An 18,648-nucleotide genomic window follows, 5' to 3' on the forward strand; every position below is an offset into this window, starting at 1 on the left:
TCTGCAGCCTCCTGACCTCCTCAGTACTACCTGCCTGTCCACCTAACTTCGTATCATCGGCGAACTTCGCCAGAATGGCCCCAGTCCTTCCATCCAGATCATTATGTGAACAGCTGTGGCCCCAACACTGAACCCTGTGGGATACCATTTGTTGCTAGCTGTCATTCTGAAAAAGAACCTTTGAACCCAACTGTCTGCCTTCTTTCAGACAGCCAATCCCCAATCCATGCCAGTAGCTCACCTTTAACACCATGTGCCCTCACCTTACTCAGCAGCCTCCCGTAGGGCAACTTAACAAAGGCGTCTTGGAAGTCTAGATAGATAACATCCACTGGATTTTCCTGGTCTAACCTACTTGTTACCTCTTCAAAGATTTGTAAAGGTAAATACACAAATCATTGACAGCCTTTCTTGGGCTGCAAATTTTCACATTTGTTTTTATGTGGATGGGTATCAATGGTTCAACCAGCATTTCTTGCACATCCAAGTATCAACCATGTTGCTGTGGGTCTCAAGTCACATACAGGACAGACCAGATAAGGACGGCAGATTTCCTTCCCTCAAGGACACTAGTGAACCGGATAATTGTTATGACAATTGACAGCAGTTTCATATTGCCATTAGGCTTACTTTTTATCCCAATTTTTTACTTATTCAAATTTCACCATCTGATGTGGTGTAATTTGTACTCAAGTGCCATGCTATCCCATCCCCATGTGCAATAAATAAATAGGAAACAAAATATTCCCTAAAATTTGAAAACTGAAAACACATTGTTAATGCATGATCTTCTAAATAAATTGCAAATCTACACGCAATTTCTATTTTTAATTTAGAATGTAATTAACTTCAAGCAGTTGTTTATTTCAAAATTTGGAATAGATCATTTTGTTGCAAGAAGCGAGTTTGGAGTTCTGAAAGCCAAGCTTGGCCTTGGCCAATCAGCACTTTCTAATTTACCTCATCTTTGTTTTCATCCTATTCAATTCATCAGCAACTGAGTGTTCAGACAGTGGTTCAAGTTAAGGTCAAACATGAATTGGAGGAATAAAGTACAGCAAAGTCAAATTATTGGAAAAATACATGTATGTATACACGTATATAAAAGCAAATCTCTGAATTGAATTAAACCACTTCTTCCAGAAATTAAGCTCCTTCAATGTGTTTGAAGTTATAGAGCCATGTCAAAGGTTAATTCTAGCCTCGCAAAAAAACAATGGCAGTTTCTTTCCACTGTTTCTTTTGATTATAGATAGCAACCCTTGTGGCTTGACCCTTCCATACGCACAGCGCACTGCAGATTACCATTAACAGTGTTTTAAAAGTTGCCGTTCTCTACCTAAAGTAAATGATTGTCAATGTTTCCTCCAGTGCAAACTTTCAATGAGCTGGTTAACTTGGCTGAGTGATGATTTGAAACTGCCATCTGGTCAACCTAATGTTTCATCATTTTCTGAGTCTATTTCAATTTGAAACATTTCTGCAGGAGCTCTAGCGGTCAGCAAACAGAAATGTTTCCTCTAATAGTTGAAACCAGCATCCTGCAAATGCTCTATTTTATCCCACACTCATGTAACTTAAAAAAGGAACATTGCAATCCACACAGAAAGTCATACATCCCTGCATATCCCTGAAATCCACCTTTACTACAAAAGGATCCTTTATTTACAAAAGAAAACCATAATGCAAAGGGAATACATGAAAAGAGTAAAAATTTATTTGTTGAAATGCTTTGAAAAATTGAAAAACACCATCAGAAGACGCTGCGACCCTTTTCTATGCAGAGAATAACAAACACTTGTGAAGCTGAAATATCAGTCTCAAAAACGAAGAAGTGACACTAGTTTGTACATTATCCACAATTAGCACATCTGTTCAGCAGTATCAACATTTGGAATTCATTGATGTTTCAGTCCCCCTCAATACATAATCAGCCTTCTGGTGCTGAAAGCAAATATAATCTTCTCTGCTGAAAAAGAATCTTTTGATTTTGATTCAAATTTTGGGACTGGAATAATTTGCCAATCTTCTTAGGATCACATATAAGGTGTGTGCGTGTATGTGGGTTGCTGGCAGGCTGGCAGTGAGGTTCAGGCTTGATTTGGTCTCCAGTACATGGAATTCATCACCTAAACTCTGTGGAGCAACAATGCTGTTTATCAGCTGATTATATTTGAGGCCAGTGCACAATTACCGACCAGTTACATAAAGCAGAACTGTTGATATTCATTTTTTGAATGCGTGTGTACTTGAACTCATCAGGAAAATAACCACAGAGTACACTTTTCTTGTGGACTTGTACTTCAGAATATATTCAGGACCATCAGATGAATGATTGGACACAACATTAATGCTATCAGTTAGACAGCATTAGGTCAGTGTGCACGTTATGGTGCACTTAAAGGAACGGTTCACAGAAATTTTCCTAATAAAACTAGTAAAACAAAGATAATATTGTAGCTAATGATAAGGTTGGGACACTTATTCGGATCCATTCAATGAAGCATCAAAATCTGTTTTCAGATGAACTATGCCCACACTGGGAAAATAAATTATTGTAACTAATTAGTGACAGTCAACTATATTGAAAAAATTTGAACATCTTAGAGTTTATATTGCAACATCAAAAGTAGGAGTGTGCAGAGAAAATAGACATTCCTTGGTCTCTGATTTCAACCACTGAGAACTTCATAAATCTGTTGTTCCATCATATAGCCTTGAGCCATCATATAGGATGCTTCACCAATGGGGATTGCAGTCAGTATGGGACACCAAAGACGATATTCACTTCAGTTAAGCCAAGTAATGCACAGGGCAGCACACAGGAATGGAACTAGACAACCAGGTCAAAGTCATCTCTCTGAGGAGGAATAAGACAAAAAGTAAAATTAATGCACACCTTCCAAATTAATATATCAATCAACAAAAGTACATTTCAAAGATATTCTGGTTTTAATCAAAAGCATATATAACATTTTTGATTCCATCATATAAAAAAAGTGAAGATATTGGAAATACACGAGAGGAGTCTAATGCTTTTGGTACATCCCTTCACCAGAAGCAGAAAACTAAACACCATCTTCCTAGAATATTAACCTGCCACCACTCCTTGCCCCTCCTTAAAAATCTCTTTCATCATTCCTTAAGTCTTGATTTTGCTCAGTAATCAGTTAACACCTTTCTAGATGTCGTCAGTATGTTTATATTGGTTAAATGCTGTATAAATTAAAGTTCCAAGGATCAACGTTTTTATTTTTACCTCCATCTGCTTTTAGCCCCAGTTTTATTACAGAATGTAGTAGTATTTATATAATACTACCATGGCCTCAGAAATCCAAAACATCCGTTTAACTACCGTTTTAAGTGAAGTTAATGTTGTTACGTAGACAAGGGTAACAGCCCATAATGCTGACAGGAAAGTCTCATGTACAGAAAACAATGACAAGTTAATTTTACATTAGAAATACATTTGTGGGATGTGGATATTGTGGGACTATGGTGTAGCCCATCTCTAATTTCCTGAGAAGATGGTAGCAGTCAATTAATGATCACTTAAGAACCTTATATACATGGAATGCAATTATTTTAGCTACAGACAGAATGATAAAGAGTCTGATTGGTAAAATGGTGCAGGTAGGCTTTCAGCTTGAGCGAGTCCCCTCCATCCCTCATGACCATCAGCTGTCCATAACCATGTCACAAATGGCACTTACTCCCAGAATAGATGATCAGTCACAGGAATGATGGAAGTGGTTCAGTGGGGGTGTTACTTTGGTAGCAGATACTGTCTCCATTGATCTTTCCTAACCCAGGATGCTGCAGTAGGAAGCCCACGAGCAACCCATCAGCTGCCAGAATTTCTGGGAGATAATTCAGACTCTCTCTTCATGACAGTCCACAAGTTTCTTTCCTAAAAACTCTCCCGATTTCAGATTTAGTCTGAAAATGTTCTGGAGAAGACGGGTATGGGCTGTCTTCTTTAATGACTGGAATCCATGCACTGTCATTGGGTATACAGTGCCATTAGGGAGGGAGTGCCCAAGACAGAAATGAATGCAACTTGCAAGAAACGTTACTCTGGTAGTGCTTCCATGAGTCTTCTGTCTTTGTCCTTCTAAGTGATGGAGATTGCTGCTTTGTAAAATGCTGTGGTGAGCTACTGCAGTGCATTTTACAATTGTGCCTTGTAGGTGGTGGACTAACCTTAGGCAGATCCTCCCTACTGACGTAAGGCAGAAATAAATCCAAAAGGGAAAAAAGCAGGTGATAAATTTAAATAACTTAAGAACATAATTCTTACCTCTTCATTGTACTCCTTTACATGCTGTTTGATTTTCGATGAGTCCACCCAGGTTATGTAGTCTTCCGTAGTTCTGTGGGTTTGGTACAAAAATGGCCACTTTTAACACAGATACTCAAATTATTTGGACTACCATGTACTAAAGTTGATAAGTGCACACTCCCTTATCTGCTAAGACCAGTATTTCCAGTTTCATCTTGATCCACATGCTGACATGTTTACGCTGCCAGGCATTTTCACCAACAGAAAGGAGAAAACGATGTGCCCCACAGGCTGACCCACCCAATTCTAATGCCTTTCTCAAAGTAAAACTGGTTTTGAAGCAACTTGATATTTCCTAAACTAAGACAGACCAAGTTCAAACTTAAAGCAGCCATAATCCAAGGCACTGCACTGAAGCATTATAAAATATAATACTAAACCACATAAGATATTAGGACAGATACAATGACGCAGTGGTTAGGATCCTCACTGCACCAGGGACCCAGGCAGACTTAATGGGCTGTTTGGCCTCTTTCTGTACTGTAGGAATGCTATGATTCTATTAATAAAAGACAGGACAGCCTATGGTCAAATAGATTGTTGTCACACTTATTACTCAGCCTCTTCCTTTGGGCAGGGTGGCTAAAGGAGCAAGTTATGCCTGCACCCAATGCAATACTAAGATAAAAGCCAGTCTGGCTGGCAGGTTTCTCCGGTTCCCTTAATTTTGCTTACAATAATGATCCTTATAGTGATACAGAAGCTCTGTATTCAATTGTCGATATTTAGAAACCCACTGCAATGTGTTTTATAATAATATCAGCTGTTATTAGAACTTGGCAATCAAATGAAAAGTAAAGTAAAATAGTTGTTCTGAGACACAAATGATGCTAATTCTACTATATCCACCCACAAAATGATATGATTCAGTTTGTCTTTCAACAGAGTTTGCATTCAAATCACAACGGTAATTGTTATAAAGTAGAGTAAATCCTCTTTGAACCAACATCCGCACTCTCACAGGAGCTACAAATGGAATAGGATGGCACGGGGTTATTAGTTACCTCCAATTACAGTATGTTTTAAAGAGAAGGAAATTCTGTTCAACCTGTTAATGTACCTCAAATGTTGAACATCTGAAAAAACTAAACAAAGAACGGAAGCCAGCAGTCAAAATAATGTCAAAGTTGGAAAAAAGGGAACAAAGACACCTTAACAGCCAGAATACAGAAAAAAATACAACGCAATATCAAACAGAAATGCTTACAAAAACTCAGTCTGTCAAGAGAGAAAAACACAGTTAGCATTTCAGATCAATGACTTTTCATCAAAAAGCTGAACAGATATCCAGTAGTTTCGTTCATTTTCAGATCTCCAGCATTTGCAGTATTTTGTTTTTGTAGGCATCATATAACTGCTTATCACAGGTGAATGTAGATGACTGGATTTATACCTCTACATTGGAATGGTGCATGCCAGATACAAATGCAGTACTTGTTTTTCAGCATACATGGTCTTCAGGTACACACGATTTTCTGCATAGGTTTGGCATCGCCATGGCACTTTTCAATCACAAAGATAAAGCAAAATAAGGGCATGAAGTTATCCACCAATGTGTAAATTATAGATTTTCCAAGGGCTAGTGTATTATTTAGTTATCCTTCCCCAGCAAACAATAGTCCAGAGTTTCCATTTGAGAACATGAAGGACCAATTTTTTCCTCTACTTCTCCCCTGATGTGGTCTCCCTCTATCTATCATCTTTGCATCAGATGCATTCATCCTTCAGGATCAGAGTAAACATGCACCAACTCTCAAACCCAACTCGCCAGACATTATGAGAAGTGTAGGTTAAACATGGTTTTATCTGTGAATATCTTACTGCCTGTAGAACTCATTTCCCACCACTAGGAGGGGACACTCCCTTTGCAATGAAGTTCTTCAAAATGTGAAAGTACATTTGCACATGGCTGACATAAAACAGAATAACGTCTTCAAAATGTTTTAGCCATTTTTGTCACGTGAGAACAGTGGGTGTGGGACCAGCTCAAACTTTGACCTGGGGACCCAATCATAATATTGTTTCAAGGTTGGTTTGGCACTCTCAAAATGAGTGCTGTCAGCATGTTTAATTGTGCAAAAAAAATTTAAAATTTAGCAACAGTTTAGTACGTCACATTTGAGAATGAACTCATTTTTATTCTTTTCCAGAAAAAAAAACAGTTTTTAAAAAAATCCCACCCCAATCTCCTTTCAGTTTATGGTCCTCCATGTCTTCAGCTATGAAAGCCATGACTGGCCCATGCTTCATAGCTCTGTGATACTCTTTTGACTATCTCTAGGAGGCAATGAGATGACAATAAACACTTTCGATTTTCCCTCCACACAAGGTTAAGTTGTGACCTCTGCAGAGAGTCTGGTTGCACTGTGCAACCTAAAGTTAATCACAGAATTGTTACTGCGCAGTTCAGCTCATCATGTCTCCACTAGTTCCCCAAAGGACAATCTAACCAAGTGTCATTCTTCCTATTTTTTACCCATTACACTGCACGATGTTTATTTTCAAATTACTACCTAAATCCCTTTTACATCTTGATTAAATCTACCTCCACCACGCTTTCAGGCAGTGTAATCCAGACTCTACTTGCTGTATGAAATTTTCTCAAAATATTATTTTTGCTTCTTCTACTCATTGTTTTAAATCTATGGCCTTTTATGAGTGGAACATATTCCACCTATCTACTTTGTCATAAACTCTCATGATTGTGAATACTAATGGAGTCATACAGCACGGAAAGACCTTTCGGTCCAACTCTTCCATGTTGATCAGGTTTCCCAAACTAAATTAGTCCCATTTGCCTGTGTTTGGCCCATATCCTTCTTGTCCAAATGTCTTTTAAAAATTGCAACTTACCACTTCCTTTGGAAGTTCATTCCACATTCACAGTATCCTGTGTGTGAAAACGTTATCCCTCCATTTCTTTTTAGATCTTTTTCCTCTCACTGTAAAAATATGCCCTCCAGACTTGAGCCCCCCCTACACAGGGAAGAGACCTTTGCAATTCACCCTATTCATGCCCCTAATGTTTTTATTTTCTACCCCCCACCCCACCAACCACCCACCCTGTCAACGTCACATCCTGTCCAGCCTCTCCTTATAACTCAAATCTTCCATTCCCGACAACATGCTGGTACATCTTCTCTGCACCCCTTCCAATTTAATAATATCCTTCCTACAGCAGGGCAACCAGAACTGGACACAATGCAAAAGTGGCCTCATCAACATCCTGTGCAGCATAACATCCTTACTCCTACACTCAAGGCTCTAACCAATGAAGGCAAGTGTGCCAAATGCCTTCTTCACCACCCGGTCTACCTCTGACGCCACTTTCAAGGAACTATGTACCTGAACCTCCTAGGTCTCTCTATTTGACAACAGTCCCCAGAATCCTACCATTAAAAGTGTAAGTCCTGCCCCTATTTGCCTTTATCTAAATGGGACTCCATCTGCCACTTCTCAGCTCATTGGGATCTTGATCGCTTGGGCCAATGTGCTCTTAGATAACCTTCTTCACTGTCTGCTCTACCACTAATGTTTGCACTATCCATAAACATATTCTCATGCTTCCTATGTTCTCATCTAAATTTTTTATATAAATGACAAACAACTGTGGACCCAATACCAATCCGAGTGGCACACTACTGGTCACAGATTTCCAGTCTGAAAACAATCCTCCACTACTAACCTCTGTCTTCTACCATCAAGCCAATTTTTATACAATTGGCTAGCTCCCCCTGGATCTCATGTGATTTAACTTTACTAAACAGTCTACCATGCGGAACCTTGTCAAGGTGCTAAAATCCATAAATGCAACATCGACAGCTCTGCCCTCATCTATCTTCTTAGTTATGTCCTCAAAAAAATCAAAGTCATGCTGACGTTCCATAATCAGTCCTTGCCTCTCTAAATGCATGTAATTCCTGTCTCTCAGAAACTCCTCCAACAACTTGCCCACCATTGACATCAGACTCACTGGCCTATAATTCTCAAGCTTTCTCGTGCAGACTTTCTGAAATAATGGCACAATGTTAGCCACCTTCCAGACTTCTGGCATCTCACCCGTGGCTGTTGATGATACAAATAACTCTGCTAGGAGCCCTGCAATTTCTTCCCTAGCTTCCCTCAATGTCCTGAGATGCACTTGATCTGGTGCTGGAGATTTATCTAACTTTATGCATTTATTTTTAAACATTTATTTCAATCTGATCTCCCCTTGTACTTCACTTCTCCAAGTTACTCCAATCAATATTCATGACTGAAATTCCTCAACACAAACCATTCTTTTACCCTCTCTCAACCTCTTCAAATCTGCACAAGAGAGACTTGGCATGTCATAGAGTCAGAGATGTACAGTATGGAAACAGACCCTTCAGTCCAACCCGTCCAGGCCGACCAGATATCCCAAACCAATCTAGTCCCACCTGCCAGCACCCAGCCCATATCCCTCCAAACCCTTCCTTGAATGTTGACCAATCAAAACTCATATCAACTCCGACCTGGTCAGGCAAATATTCCACACCCCATATATGTTGAAGGAGAGATGCTGGAATATGTTGACCACATCACATCCCTTGGCAGGTACCTCGCTCTCTGGAGGTCAATGTTGACCAGGCAATCCAACACTGATTTGCAATGCCAGTTTGGCCTTTTACAAAATATTGTCGTGAATATTTGGCAAAAACCTCCTTACGTCAACAACAGTCCTAGTTTACAGAGCGACTTTCATCACCATTCTCCTGTAATGCACCGAGATGTGGACTGTGCAACAGCAACTCATTAGAGTTAGAGAAATTCCATCTGCAATGTACCGTCACATTCTCCAGATTCAATGGTAGGACCACTGAACAAACACAAGGGTCCCTTCTTGAAGCTCTAAAAACATTCAGGCAAAACTGTTATAGGTCTAGGTGGCGAAACAGCATCTGCCTCTTCAGGTCCTGTTTTCCCAAATTTCAAAGAGTCAGCGTTCCAAGGGAGGATAAATACAAGGAGGAGAAAGTGAGGTCAGCAGATGCTGGAGATCAGAGCTGAAAAATGTGTTGCTGGAAAAGCACAGCAGGTCAGGCAGCATCCAAGGAGCAGGAGAATCGACGTTTCAGCCATAAGGAGGGTGTGCCAAGCAGGTTAAGATAAAAAGTAGGGAGGAGGGACTTGGGGGAGGGGCGTTGGGAATGCGATAGGTGGAAGGAGGTTAAGGTGAGGGTGATAGGCCAGAGAGGGGTTGGGGGGCGGAGAGGTCAGGAAGAAGATTGCAGGTCAAGAAGGCAGTGCTGAGTCCGAGGGTTGGGACTGAGAAAAGGTGGGGGGGAGAGAGAGAGAGAGAGAGAGAGAGAGGGGGGGGAAGAGAGGGGAAATGAGGAAGCTGGAGAAATCTGCATTCATCCCTTGTAGTTGGAGGGTTCCTAAGCAGAAGATGAAGGACTCTTCCTCCAGGCGTCGTGTTGCCATGGTCTGGCGATGGAGGAGGCCAAGGACCTGCATGTCCTTGGCGGAGTGGGAGGGGGAGTTAAAGTGTTCAGCCACGGGGTGGTTGGGTTGGATGGTGCGGGTGTCCCAGAGGTGTTCTCTGAAACGTTCCGCAAGTAGGCGGCCTGTTTCCCCAATGTATAGGAGACCACATCGGGTGCAGCGGATGCAGTAAATGATGTGTGTGGAGGTGCAGGTGAACTTGTGACAGATATGGAAGGATCCCTTGGGGCCATGGAGGGAAGTGAGGGGGGGGGAGGTGTGGGCGCAAGTTTTGCATTTCTTGCGGTTGCAGGGGAAGGTGCCGGGAGTGGAGGTTGGGTTGGTGGGGGTATGGACCTGACAAAGGAGTCGCACCCGATGTGGCCTCCTATACGTTGGGGAGACAGGCTGCCTACTTGCAGAACATTTCAGAGAACACCTCTGGGACACCCGCACCAACCAACCCAACCGCCCCATGGCTGAACACTTTAACTCCCTCTCCCACTCCGCCAAGGACATGCAGGTCCTTGGCTTCATCCATCGCCAGACCATAGCAACACGACGCCTGCAGGAAGAGCGCCTCATCTTCCGCCTAGGAACCCTCCAACCAGAAGGGATGAATGCAGGTTTCTCCAGCTTCCTCATTTCCCCTCACCCCACCTTTCCTCAGTCCCAACCCTCGGACTCAGCACCGCCTTCTTGACCTGCAATCTTCTTCCCGACCTCTCCGCCCCCACCCCCTCTCCGGCCTATCACCCTCACCTTAACCTCCTTCAACCTATCGCATTCCCAACGCCCCTCCCCCAAGTCCCTCCTCCCTACCTTTTATTTTAGTCTGCTTGGCACACTGTCCTCATTCCTGAAGAAGAGCTTATGCCCGAAATGTCGATTCTCCTGCTCCTTTCATGCTGCGCTTTTCCAGCAACACGTTTTTCAGCGAGGATAAATACAATGCTACAAAGACACACTGAAGCTCAATGAAGTGTGACTGTATTATCACTAATGACAGGGAGGAGTTTGCCACCAACTATTCAAAATGGTGATCACCTGTCCATCAAGCTGCATCAAATCTTCAGTTGAAACATCATAATGATGAGACAGAACCGCAGCGGACAAGTAAATGTGAGGTACCAGACATATAAAGGCAGAAACTTCTGCTTTCCAGATCCCTCCACATCATGGGACACACTGCCCCACTTGACCAAAAATCTACAGGTCAAGAATCAGTCTGTTCAGTCATACACACACACACACACACACACACACACACACACACACACACACACACACAAAACGCAGTAGAAACTCAAGATCCTGAGTAAATGCCATCACCAAATCAAGGGTCCATCCACAATTAATCAGCACAGTACAAAGCAGCCAGCAAAAGTGAAAAGAAAGATTCAAAAACAGAAATTTGTGGAGAAACTCAGCAGGTCCAGAAGCATCTGGGAAGAGAAAACTGGGATAATGTTTCAAATCCTGTGACCCTTCTTCAGAATAAATATCACCACCCAAGGAAATCAGCATCTGACGTTTCCTCGAAACTATGCAGGGGCATAGCTACTTGCCAGTCAGCCTGCCAATGCCTCAGAGGTCCACACAGCAGAAAAGAAAATTAAGTGGATTGCAGATGGTGATGCAATGGTGGCCATGCCGAAATCTTTAGAAAGTTATAAATAATGCTCCCAGTCACTGAATGAAGCTGGGATTTCATTTGGGTCTGAAATTTTCATCCTAATCTTTATCCTACATGCCACAAACGTTCATGCACTTCATGGATTAAAATACTGTAAATTTGGCAGGGAGAGGCAGGAAGAGGGTTAAGTGTGAGCTTCACATATTTGTGCGACATCTGATCTACTACATGGGCTTTAGTCCCTAAGCAGCCTCCTTCAGCTGGAAGGGTAAATTAGCACTATACTGACTACTGCTCAGCTCAAAACAATAGGTTCTTCTATACTCAGGGAGCCAGAGGGAAGTTTTGCTGTGGGAAACTGCAGTTTGTACCAGACACTGAAACTTAAAATAAATTGGTTCAAATGTTGAGGACTACTGGGGCTTGAGCCCAGGATCTACAGTCAGTAAACCTGGAAAATTGTACTCCGGATTTTATTCGTGCATGACCGATCGGACGGGGGTTGTAAGTCTACACAAAATACAGGTACTGGAAATGCTCTGCAGAATAGCAATGCTGCGTGATTGGGAGAAAATCGTAGTGACTGAGTGATTAAACTCTTTTCCATTTGCATCCAAGTCCTATGCAGATCTCAGAATACAACCTTCTTCTGCTAATTTGGCGAGACTGATGCTATAAGAAATGAGAGTAGACGACTATTACATATGGGCCATACCATGAAAGTGATGCAAACAGGCAACTACAATCATAGAATCCCTACATTGTGGAAACAGGCCATTCAGCCCAACAAGTCCACATTGACTCTCCGAAGACCCATTCCCTTACCATATTACTCTATATTTAACCCTGACCAATGCATCTAACCTACACATCCTTGAACGCTATGGGCGATTTAGCACAGCCAATTCACCGAACCTGCACATCTTTGTGACTGTGGGAGGAAACCGGAGCAAATCCACGCAGACACGGGGAGAATGCCTGTGTGGGGTTTGAACATTCGCCTGAGGCTGGAATCAAACCCGGCTCCCTGGCGTTGTGAGGCAGCAGTGCTAACCACTGAGCCACCGTGCCACTTAGAAAGGCCAAACAATGGAGGAAAGAGAAAAAAAAAATCTCAAAATGCAATTAAACCCAAGATCCCAGGTAAATGGGTCAACCCATAATTAATCAGCACAGTATAAAGCAACCAGCAAATAGTGAAAAGAAATATTCAAAAACAGAAATTGCTGGAGAAACTCTGCAGGCCTGGGGAGAGAAAACAGGGACAACGTTTCAAATTCTGTGACCCTTCTTCAGATGAAATATCACCACCCAAGGAAATCAGCATCTGATGTTTTCTCTAAACTGTGCAGGAGCATGGCTACTCAGAGATGCCAAAACTCACCAGTCAGCGTGGCAATGCCACCCACAGATGTCAGAGGTCCACACAGTGGAAAAGAAAAATAAGGGAAATGCTTAAATGCTCTGCTAAAGCTGAAAATCTCTGAACTAGCTTTGGTTTTCTCTAAACATGCTATAATTCACCTTGTTGTGCATGATTATTACACCAGGTGCCTTAAGTCAACTGCATTCCAATTCCACAACCTCAACTTGGATAACCTTGAGAAAAATACCCTAAGCACAAGTCATGTCACAACCACTATGTTGCATCAAGTATTCCCATCTCCAATATTCCTTCCCCCTTCAAAATCCTTGAAAGTGGTGTCTGCTCTCAAATACATTCCCAAGTTTGCCATTATTTCTAGCTGGTTTCTGACATTTTCCCCTCCATAAATCTAAGGTCAGCCAAAACTCTGCTAACTATCTATTAATTTACACCAACTCCCATTCCCCTGCAGGAGTGCTTGAGTATGTAAGAGTATGTGTATGTGAGTGTATACTGACATTGCATGGTGGTATTTTGATTAATTTTGTTTCTCTTATCCCATGTGATCAACACTTAACATATGTGCATTCTTTCTTCTCCGATGCTTAAACTCAAGCCTGTGTGTTTACAAATCTGTTCCACTTCACTGAATTCCTTGGGAGTTTTCTACAAAAACTGGCTCCTCGCTTTTCAATGATTCTGTTCTTTTTCACATCACACCATCCCACATCCACAGTTTCTCCCTCCCAATACAAGCAGAGAGGGGAGGAAGGAGTTGGAAACAAGCTGCAGCCCGTGAGGTACAAACAGCAGAAAGTTGACCTACACTGCAGATCCATCACCATCAAAAATATAAAAGGCAGGTTTATACTTCCAAAGTGGTTTTGGAACCCTTGTTTAAAACTCAGGAGCTTCTGCATATTTCAAAGTTCTGGCATTCAGAGTTTATCTTTTGAGGCAACCATCCTGCCCAATGTTAACTCATTACTGCATTCACCCTGAACAGTTGTGTATTTTGCAATTCTGACCAGGAGGAACACCAAAGGAAAAAAGTGTGGGGTTGGGAATGCGAAGGTAAATTGGATTGCCTCCAAAAATAAAAGTATGATCATTCATGCATTGAAATGTGGCTCTGCACCCAGACAAAAATCTAGCTGAAAGATTTTGTGATGAGCAAGACTTTTGTCACAGCAACAGAAATGACGTGACTTTTTCCTTCTGAGTATCTATATACGAACAGAAATTTTTGTGGGTTCCTTCATCATTAAAAAGGTTTCTTAGAAGCAGTGTTACATCCTTCCACCGCGATACCACAAAGTGTAGCTAACTAGAGTTAGTGCATTCTACCAAATACTCCCTTCCTGTCAGGCCTGCACAGCATTGCAAGTTCTTGGCCAGAAATCACACAATTACAGTGTCATAAGGACTGATAAATGACAGTACTTAATAGATTGTGACACACATGGAATAGACTGTATTGCTGCAACAAAGTAGCCAAAAATTCTAAATTGGGGCAGTTGGTCTTTCTTTACTCTTCAGTAGGTGTCTGCTTTAAGTAGAAGTGACAGCAACAGGAACAATTTGGCTCCCTGCAAACAGGTGTCTGTGAAGGAATCCTTCTGCAATTTTCATCCTGGTACTACAGCAGTTAAGTACTGAAAACAGATAAATCGAGAAAAGAAAGAGAGAAGGGAAACAGGAATGACTGCTGGCAATAGACTTACATAAATGGTCTTCTATATTTCAAGTCAAATTGAAGTTGCTAATTGTATTCAGAGACAGGAAGACATGCACAAGAAGCTGTAAACAGAAGAGATGGAACACAGTATCCAGGTGGCTTGCAAATATATGGAAATATTAATAAAGTCTCAATTATTTTCCATCATACTTGAGTCCGCAGAATGTGAGTATAAAAGGCAACTGTGTAGTTGAGCTTACATTTCCTTCTCCAGTTTATTTCTTTCCTCATTTCAGGGTGTTAACTCATGTTATAGACTTTTTGTTGGCTAACAGCTGCTTGCCTGTACTGACCCTGTTGATCTTTTTTCATGTTTGATCATAGACAAAGACTAAAAGAGTAGGAAGCATCACTGACCAAGTTAATAACCTGGATGATTTCTCTTCCTCTACTTGCTCCTCATCCCCCACCCCAGTCAAAGCAGGTCAAATTGGGTGGAATGCTCCATTGCTGAAATCAGACCAGAAATCAAAGTGATAACTGCCCAGATCTGTTCAGTTGAGTCACTTAGGATCAGTTTCCATGTTGTATGACTCTTCAGTCCAACGAGTCCATGCCAACCATGTTCCCAAACTAAACTAGCCCCACTTGCCTATACGTGGCCTACATCCCTCCAAACCTTTCCTATTTATGTACTTAACCAAATGCCTTTTAAACCTTGTAATTGGACATGCATCCACCACTTCCTCTGAAGTTCATTCCACAAATGAACCACTCAGTACAATAAAGGAATGCCTCGTGTGCTTTTCAAATCTTTCTCCGCTCACCTTAAACATATGCTTCCTAGTTTTGAACTCTCCCACCTGAGGGAAAAGACGCTTGCCAGTTTATCTATGCCCCTCATAATTTTATAAACATTAATAAAGGCCCCCTGCAACTGCCCATGCTCAGTGAAAAAAGTCCCAGTTGTCCAGTTTATTTTCATATTTCAAACTCTGAATTCCCTGCAACAACTTGATGAACCTTTTTGAACCCTCTCCAGTTTAATAATATCCTTCCTAAAATAGGGCAACCAGAACTGTGCACAACAATCCAGAAGAGGCCTCACCAATGTCGTGTATAACCTCAACACGACAGCCCAACTGCTATACTCAAAGGTCTGAGCAATGAAGGGAAGCATACTAACCATGCTGTCTACTTGTGACGCAAATTTCAAAGAATTATGTACCTGAACCCCTAGGTCTCTTGGTTCTACAACACTCCCCAGGGCCCTACCATTAATTGTATAAGTCTTGCCCTTGTTTGTATTACCTCACTTTTATTCAAATTAAACTCCATCTACCACGCCTCGGCTCATTGACCAAATTGATCAAGATGTCTTTGTAATCTTAAATAACCTTTTTCACAGTCCACTATGCCACCAATTTTGGTGTCATCTGCAAAACTTATTCACCATCCAAATCATTTACATAAATGACAAACAAAAGTGGACCCAGTATTGATCCCTCTGAAACACTACTGGTCACAAAGCCTCCAGTCTGAAAAATAATCCTCCACCTCTGACTCCCACCATAAAGCCTATTTTGTATCCAATTGGCAAGCTCACCCTGAATCCCATGTGTTCTAACTTTACTAAATAATCTGCCATGAAGAAGCTTGTGAAAGGCTTTACTAAAACCCAAGTAAACATGTTACATTTAAAGCCCAAACTTAATGCCACCTTAGAACAACTACTCAATTTAGTCTCTCTCCTTTCCCGGTCTTTGCAACCTTTCTGATGTGAAGTATAATGGGCCTTTGGCATTTCAACTTAGCGTCTTCATTTTCATTTTATATTGAGAAAGGAAAAAGTCCATTAAATCAGAAAATGCACTTGTAAAGGAAACAGTGATCAGGACAGTGATCTTCCACAAGGGTAGGATGAAGACTTTACAACCCTGTTTTCCCCAGCCAACTGCAGTAAAAACTAACGACAGGAGAATCAAATCTAGGATTCAAAGGATTCAAACTTAATGAGGCTGCCAAAATTGGTGGTTACAGTATATGCGCAAATGTATAATTTATTTAGAATTACATTAACTTATTGTGATAATAAAATGGAATCTATTTTAGATATGTTATATTTGTTCACAAAATGGGGATATTGATGGTTACCTCATTATTTGTTAACCATCCTCAACTGTCAATGCGTTTATTAGGTGTTATCTAGGGACCCTTGTTGAGTTACTGCAGCACATCTTGGAAATGTTCACATTGCTGCGAGTGTGCTCCAGTGGTGGAGGGAATGAATGCTAATGGTGGTAGGCAGAGTGAGAAATCAGCTGGCTGTGGTCTTGGTTGGTGTTGAACCTCTTATTGCTGGAACTGTATTCACCAAGGCATGTGGAGAGTCTTCAAATACACTGCTGACCTGTGTCTAATCGATGATGGACAGGCTTGGCGAAGTCATGCGGGGAGTTAGGTGGTGGAACACTCGCCGCAGAATTCCTAGCCTCTAACCTACTCTTGTAGCCACAGAATTTCTTTGACTGATTTCAGTTTCCAGTCAATGCTAACGCTGCAGTGTGAACAGTGTGGGATTCAGCGATGGTCATTGCCTGGCAATTGTGAATTTGATGTAACTTGTAAATTATCAGGCCTGAAACCTTGCTGCGTATTGACACAAATGGCTCCGGTGAGGAGAAGTCATGAATACTGCTGAACATTGCAAACTGATCTCAGATAGCCCCACTTCTGACATTAAGATAGATGGAAAGACATTGATGAAGCAGCTGAGAGGGGTTCACGATTAGGACAGCAATATCCTAGGAATGAGAACCTTCAATAACTATAACCATCTGCATTTCTGCTCAATATGACTGTAACTAGTGGAGGGATTCCCATCGGCTCAGTTTTGCTAGCTTCCTTAATTTCAAGGGCAGTCATGTTCAACTCATCTCTGGGGCTCAGCTCTTTAATCCATTTTTAGATCAAGTCTTCAATGAGGTCAGGAGTTGAGTGGCCATTGCAGAATCCAAACTGGGCATCAGTGAGCAGGTTATTGCTAAGTGCTGCTTAAAACTACTGTCAAAGACTGCTTCTTTCACTTTACCCATGCTCAACAGCAGACTGATAAGGTAGTACTTGGTTAGAGTTTTCTTGCTTTTTGTGGACCGGACCAACCTGGGGAACTTGCCACCTCTCCAGGTAGATGCTGGTATTGGAATAGCTTGGCTAGCTGTGTGGTTATTTCTGAAGCCACCCCTCTTCAGTATTACTGCGAGGATGTTGTCAGGGCCCATGGTCTTTGTAATATCTAGTGCCTTCAGTTGTTTCTTGATATTACATGCAGTGAATTAAATTGGCTGAGATCTAGCATCTATGATGCTGGAGACCTCAGGAGAAGTTCCAGATGGATTATCCATTCTATTAGCAATTCTAGATGAAGACATTTCAGTGGGCGAGCAGTAATTTCCACCAGCATTAATACGAGGAAGATCAAAGTCATCATCCTTGTCCCTTGACTATTCCCATTTGCTATCAACTGACTTCAATCTCCTTCTTTCTGTTATGAAGACTTCAAAATTAAACATCTTTTGAGGACTTGAGTTTTGAAAGACTGGAAAACTGAATTTCTTTCAGGTCTTGTGTGGAATTTGCGAAATTTTATAGAAGGTGCCAACAAAAGGTCATGTTGGAACATTTGGAAAAAACAGTACTACTGGGAAATTCCATAATTGCTTGGATGCATGTCTTAGAAATCAACTGCCTAGGTTTAATGCCTGTCTTGTTTGAACTGTTTTGCTTGAAGAGTGTTTGGTTTTCAAAGAGGAAAAACCCGAAGAAGAATCATGCTCAGCTCATCTCGCCATTTCTCAAACACCATTTTCCGTACCCGCTGAGAAATCCGATTGTCCTTGTGTATGCATCCAGAATACTTCTCCATACTGTGTTTCCTAAGCGAGCTCTGTCTGCCAAGGTTCCAGAGACAACTACACATGTCCACTGATCTGTCTGCATGTGCCAGAGTAACAGCCGCCTGAACAGTCCCTATGGCTAGTTCTTGAAGACAAAAGGGATGATTGGCTTAAAGTGTTTCATTTCTCCAAACTGAAGCTCTGCGGAAAGATTTATATTTTTTCCTTTACCTGGTGTGTTGTAATTTCATATTGCAAAACTGTGCATTAACCACCCGTACT

At 41.6% G+C, this 18,648-nt stretch overlaps 1 protein-coding gene across 1 annotated transcript in view; it reads right to left on the bottom strand.

Moving 5' to 3' along the window:
- Positions 1-1,695: 1,695 nt before the first annotated feature.
- The window catches only part of imp3 (IMP U3 small nucleolar ribonucleoprotein 3), a 271,163-nt gene continuing 254,210 nt past the window's right edge, over positions 1,696-18,648 (bottom strand). Inside the window, exons 6-7 of the mRNA XM_072573434.1 lie at positions 4,301-4,373; positions 1,696-2,860 (exon numbers count right to left, since the gene is read on the bottom strand). Of these exons, the coding sequence (XP_072429535.1) occupies positions 2,834-2,860; positions 4,301-4,373 (100 nt within the window). The 3' untranslated portion in view covers positions 1,696-2,833. The remainder of the gene's footprint in view (positions 2,861-4,300; positions 4,374-18,648) is intronic.

Source organism: Chiloscyllium punctatum, chromosome 7 (assembly GCF_047496795.1).
Source record: "Chiloscyllium punctatum isolate Juve2018m chromosome 7, sChiPun1.3, whole genome shotgun sequence".
Classification (NCBI taxonomy): domain Eukaryota; kingdom Metazoa; phylum Chordata; class Chondrichthyes; order Orectolobiformes; family Hemiscylliidae; genus Chiloscyllium; species Chiloscyllium punctatum.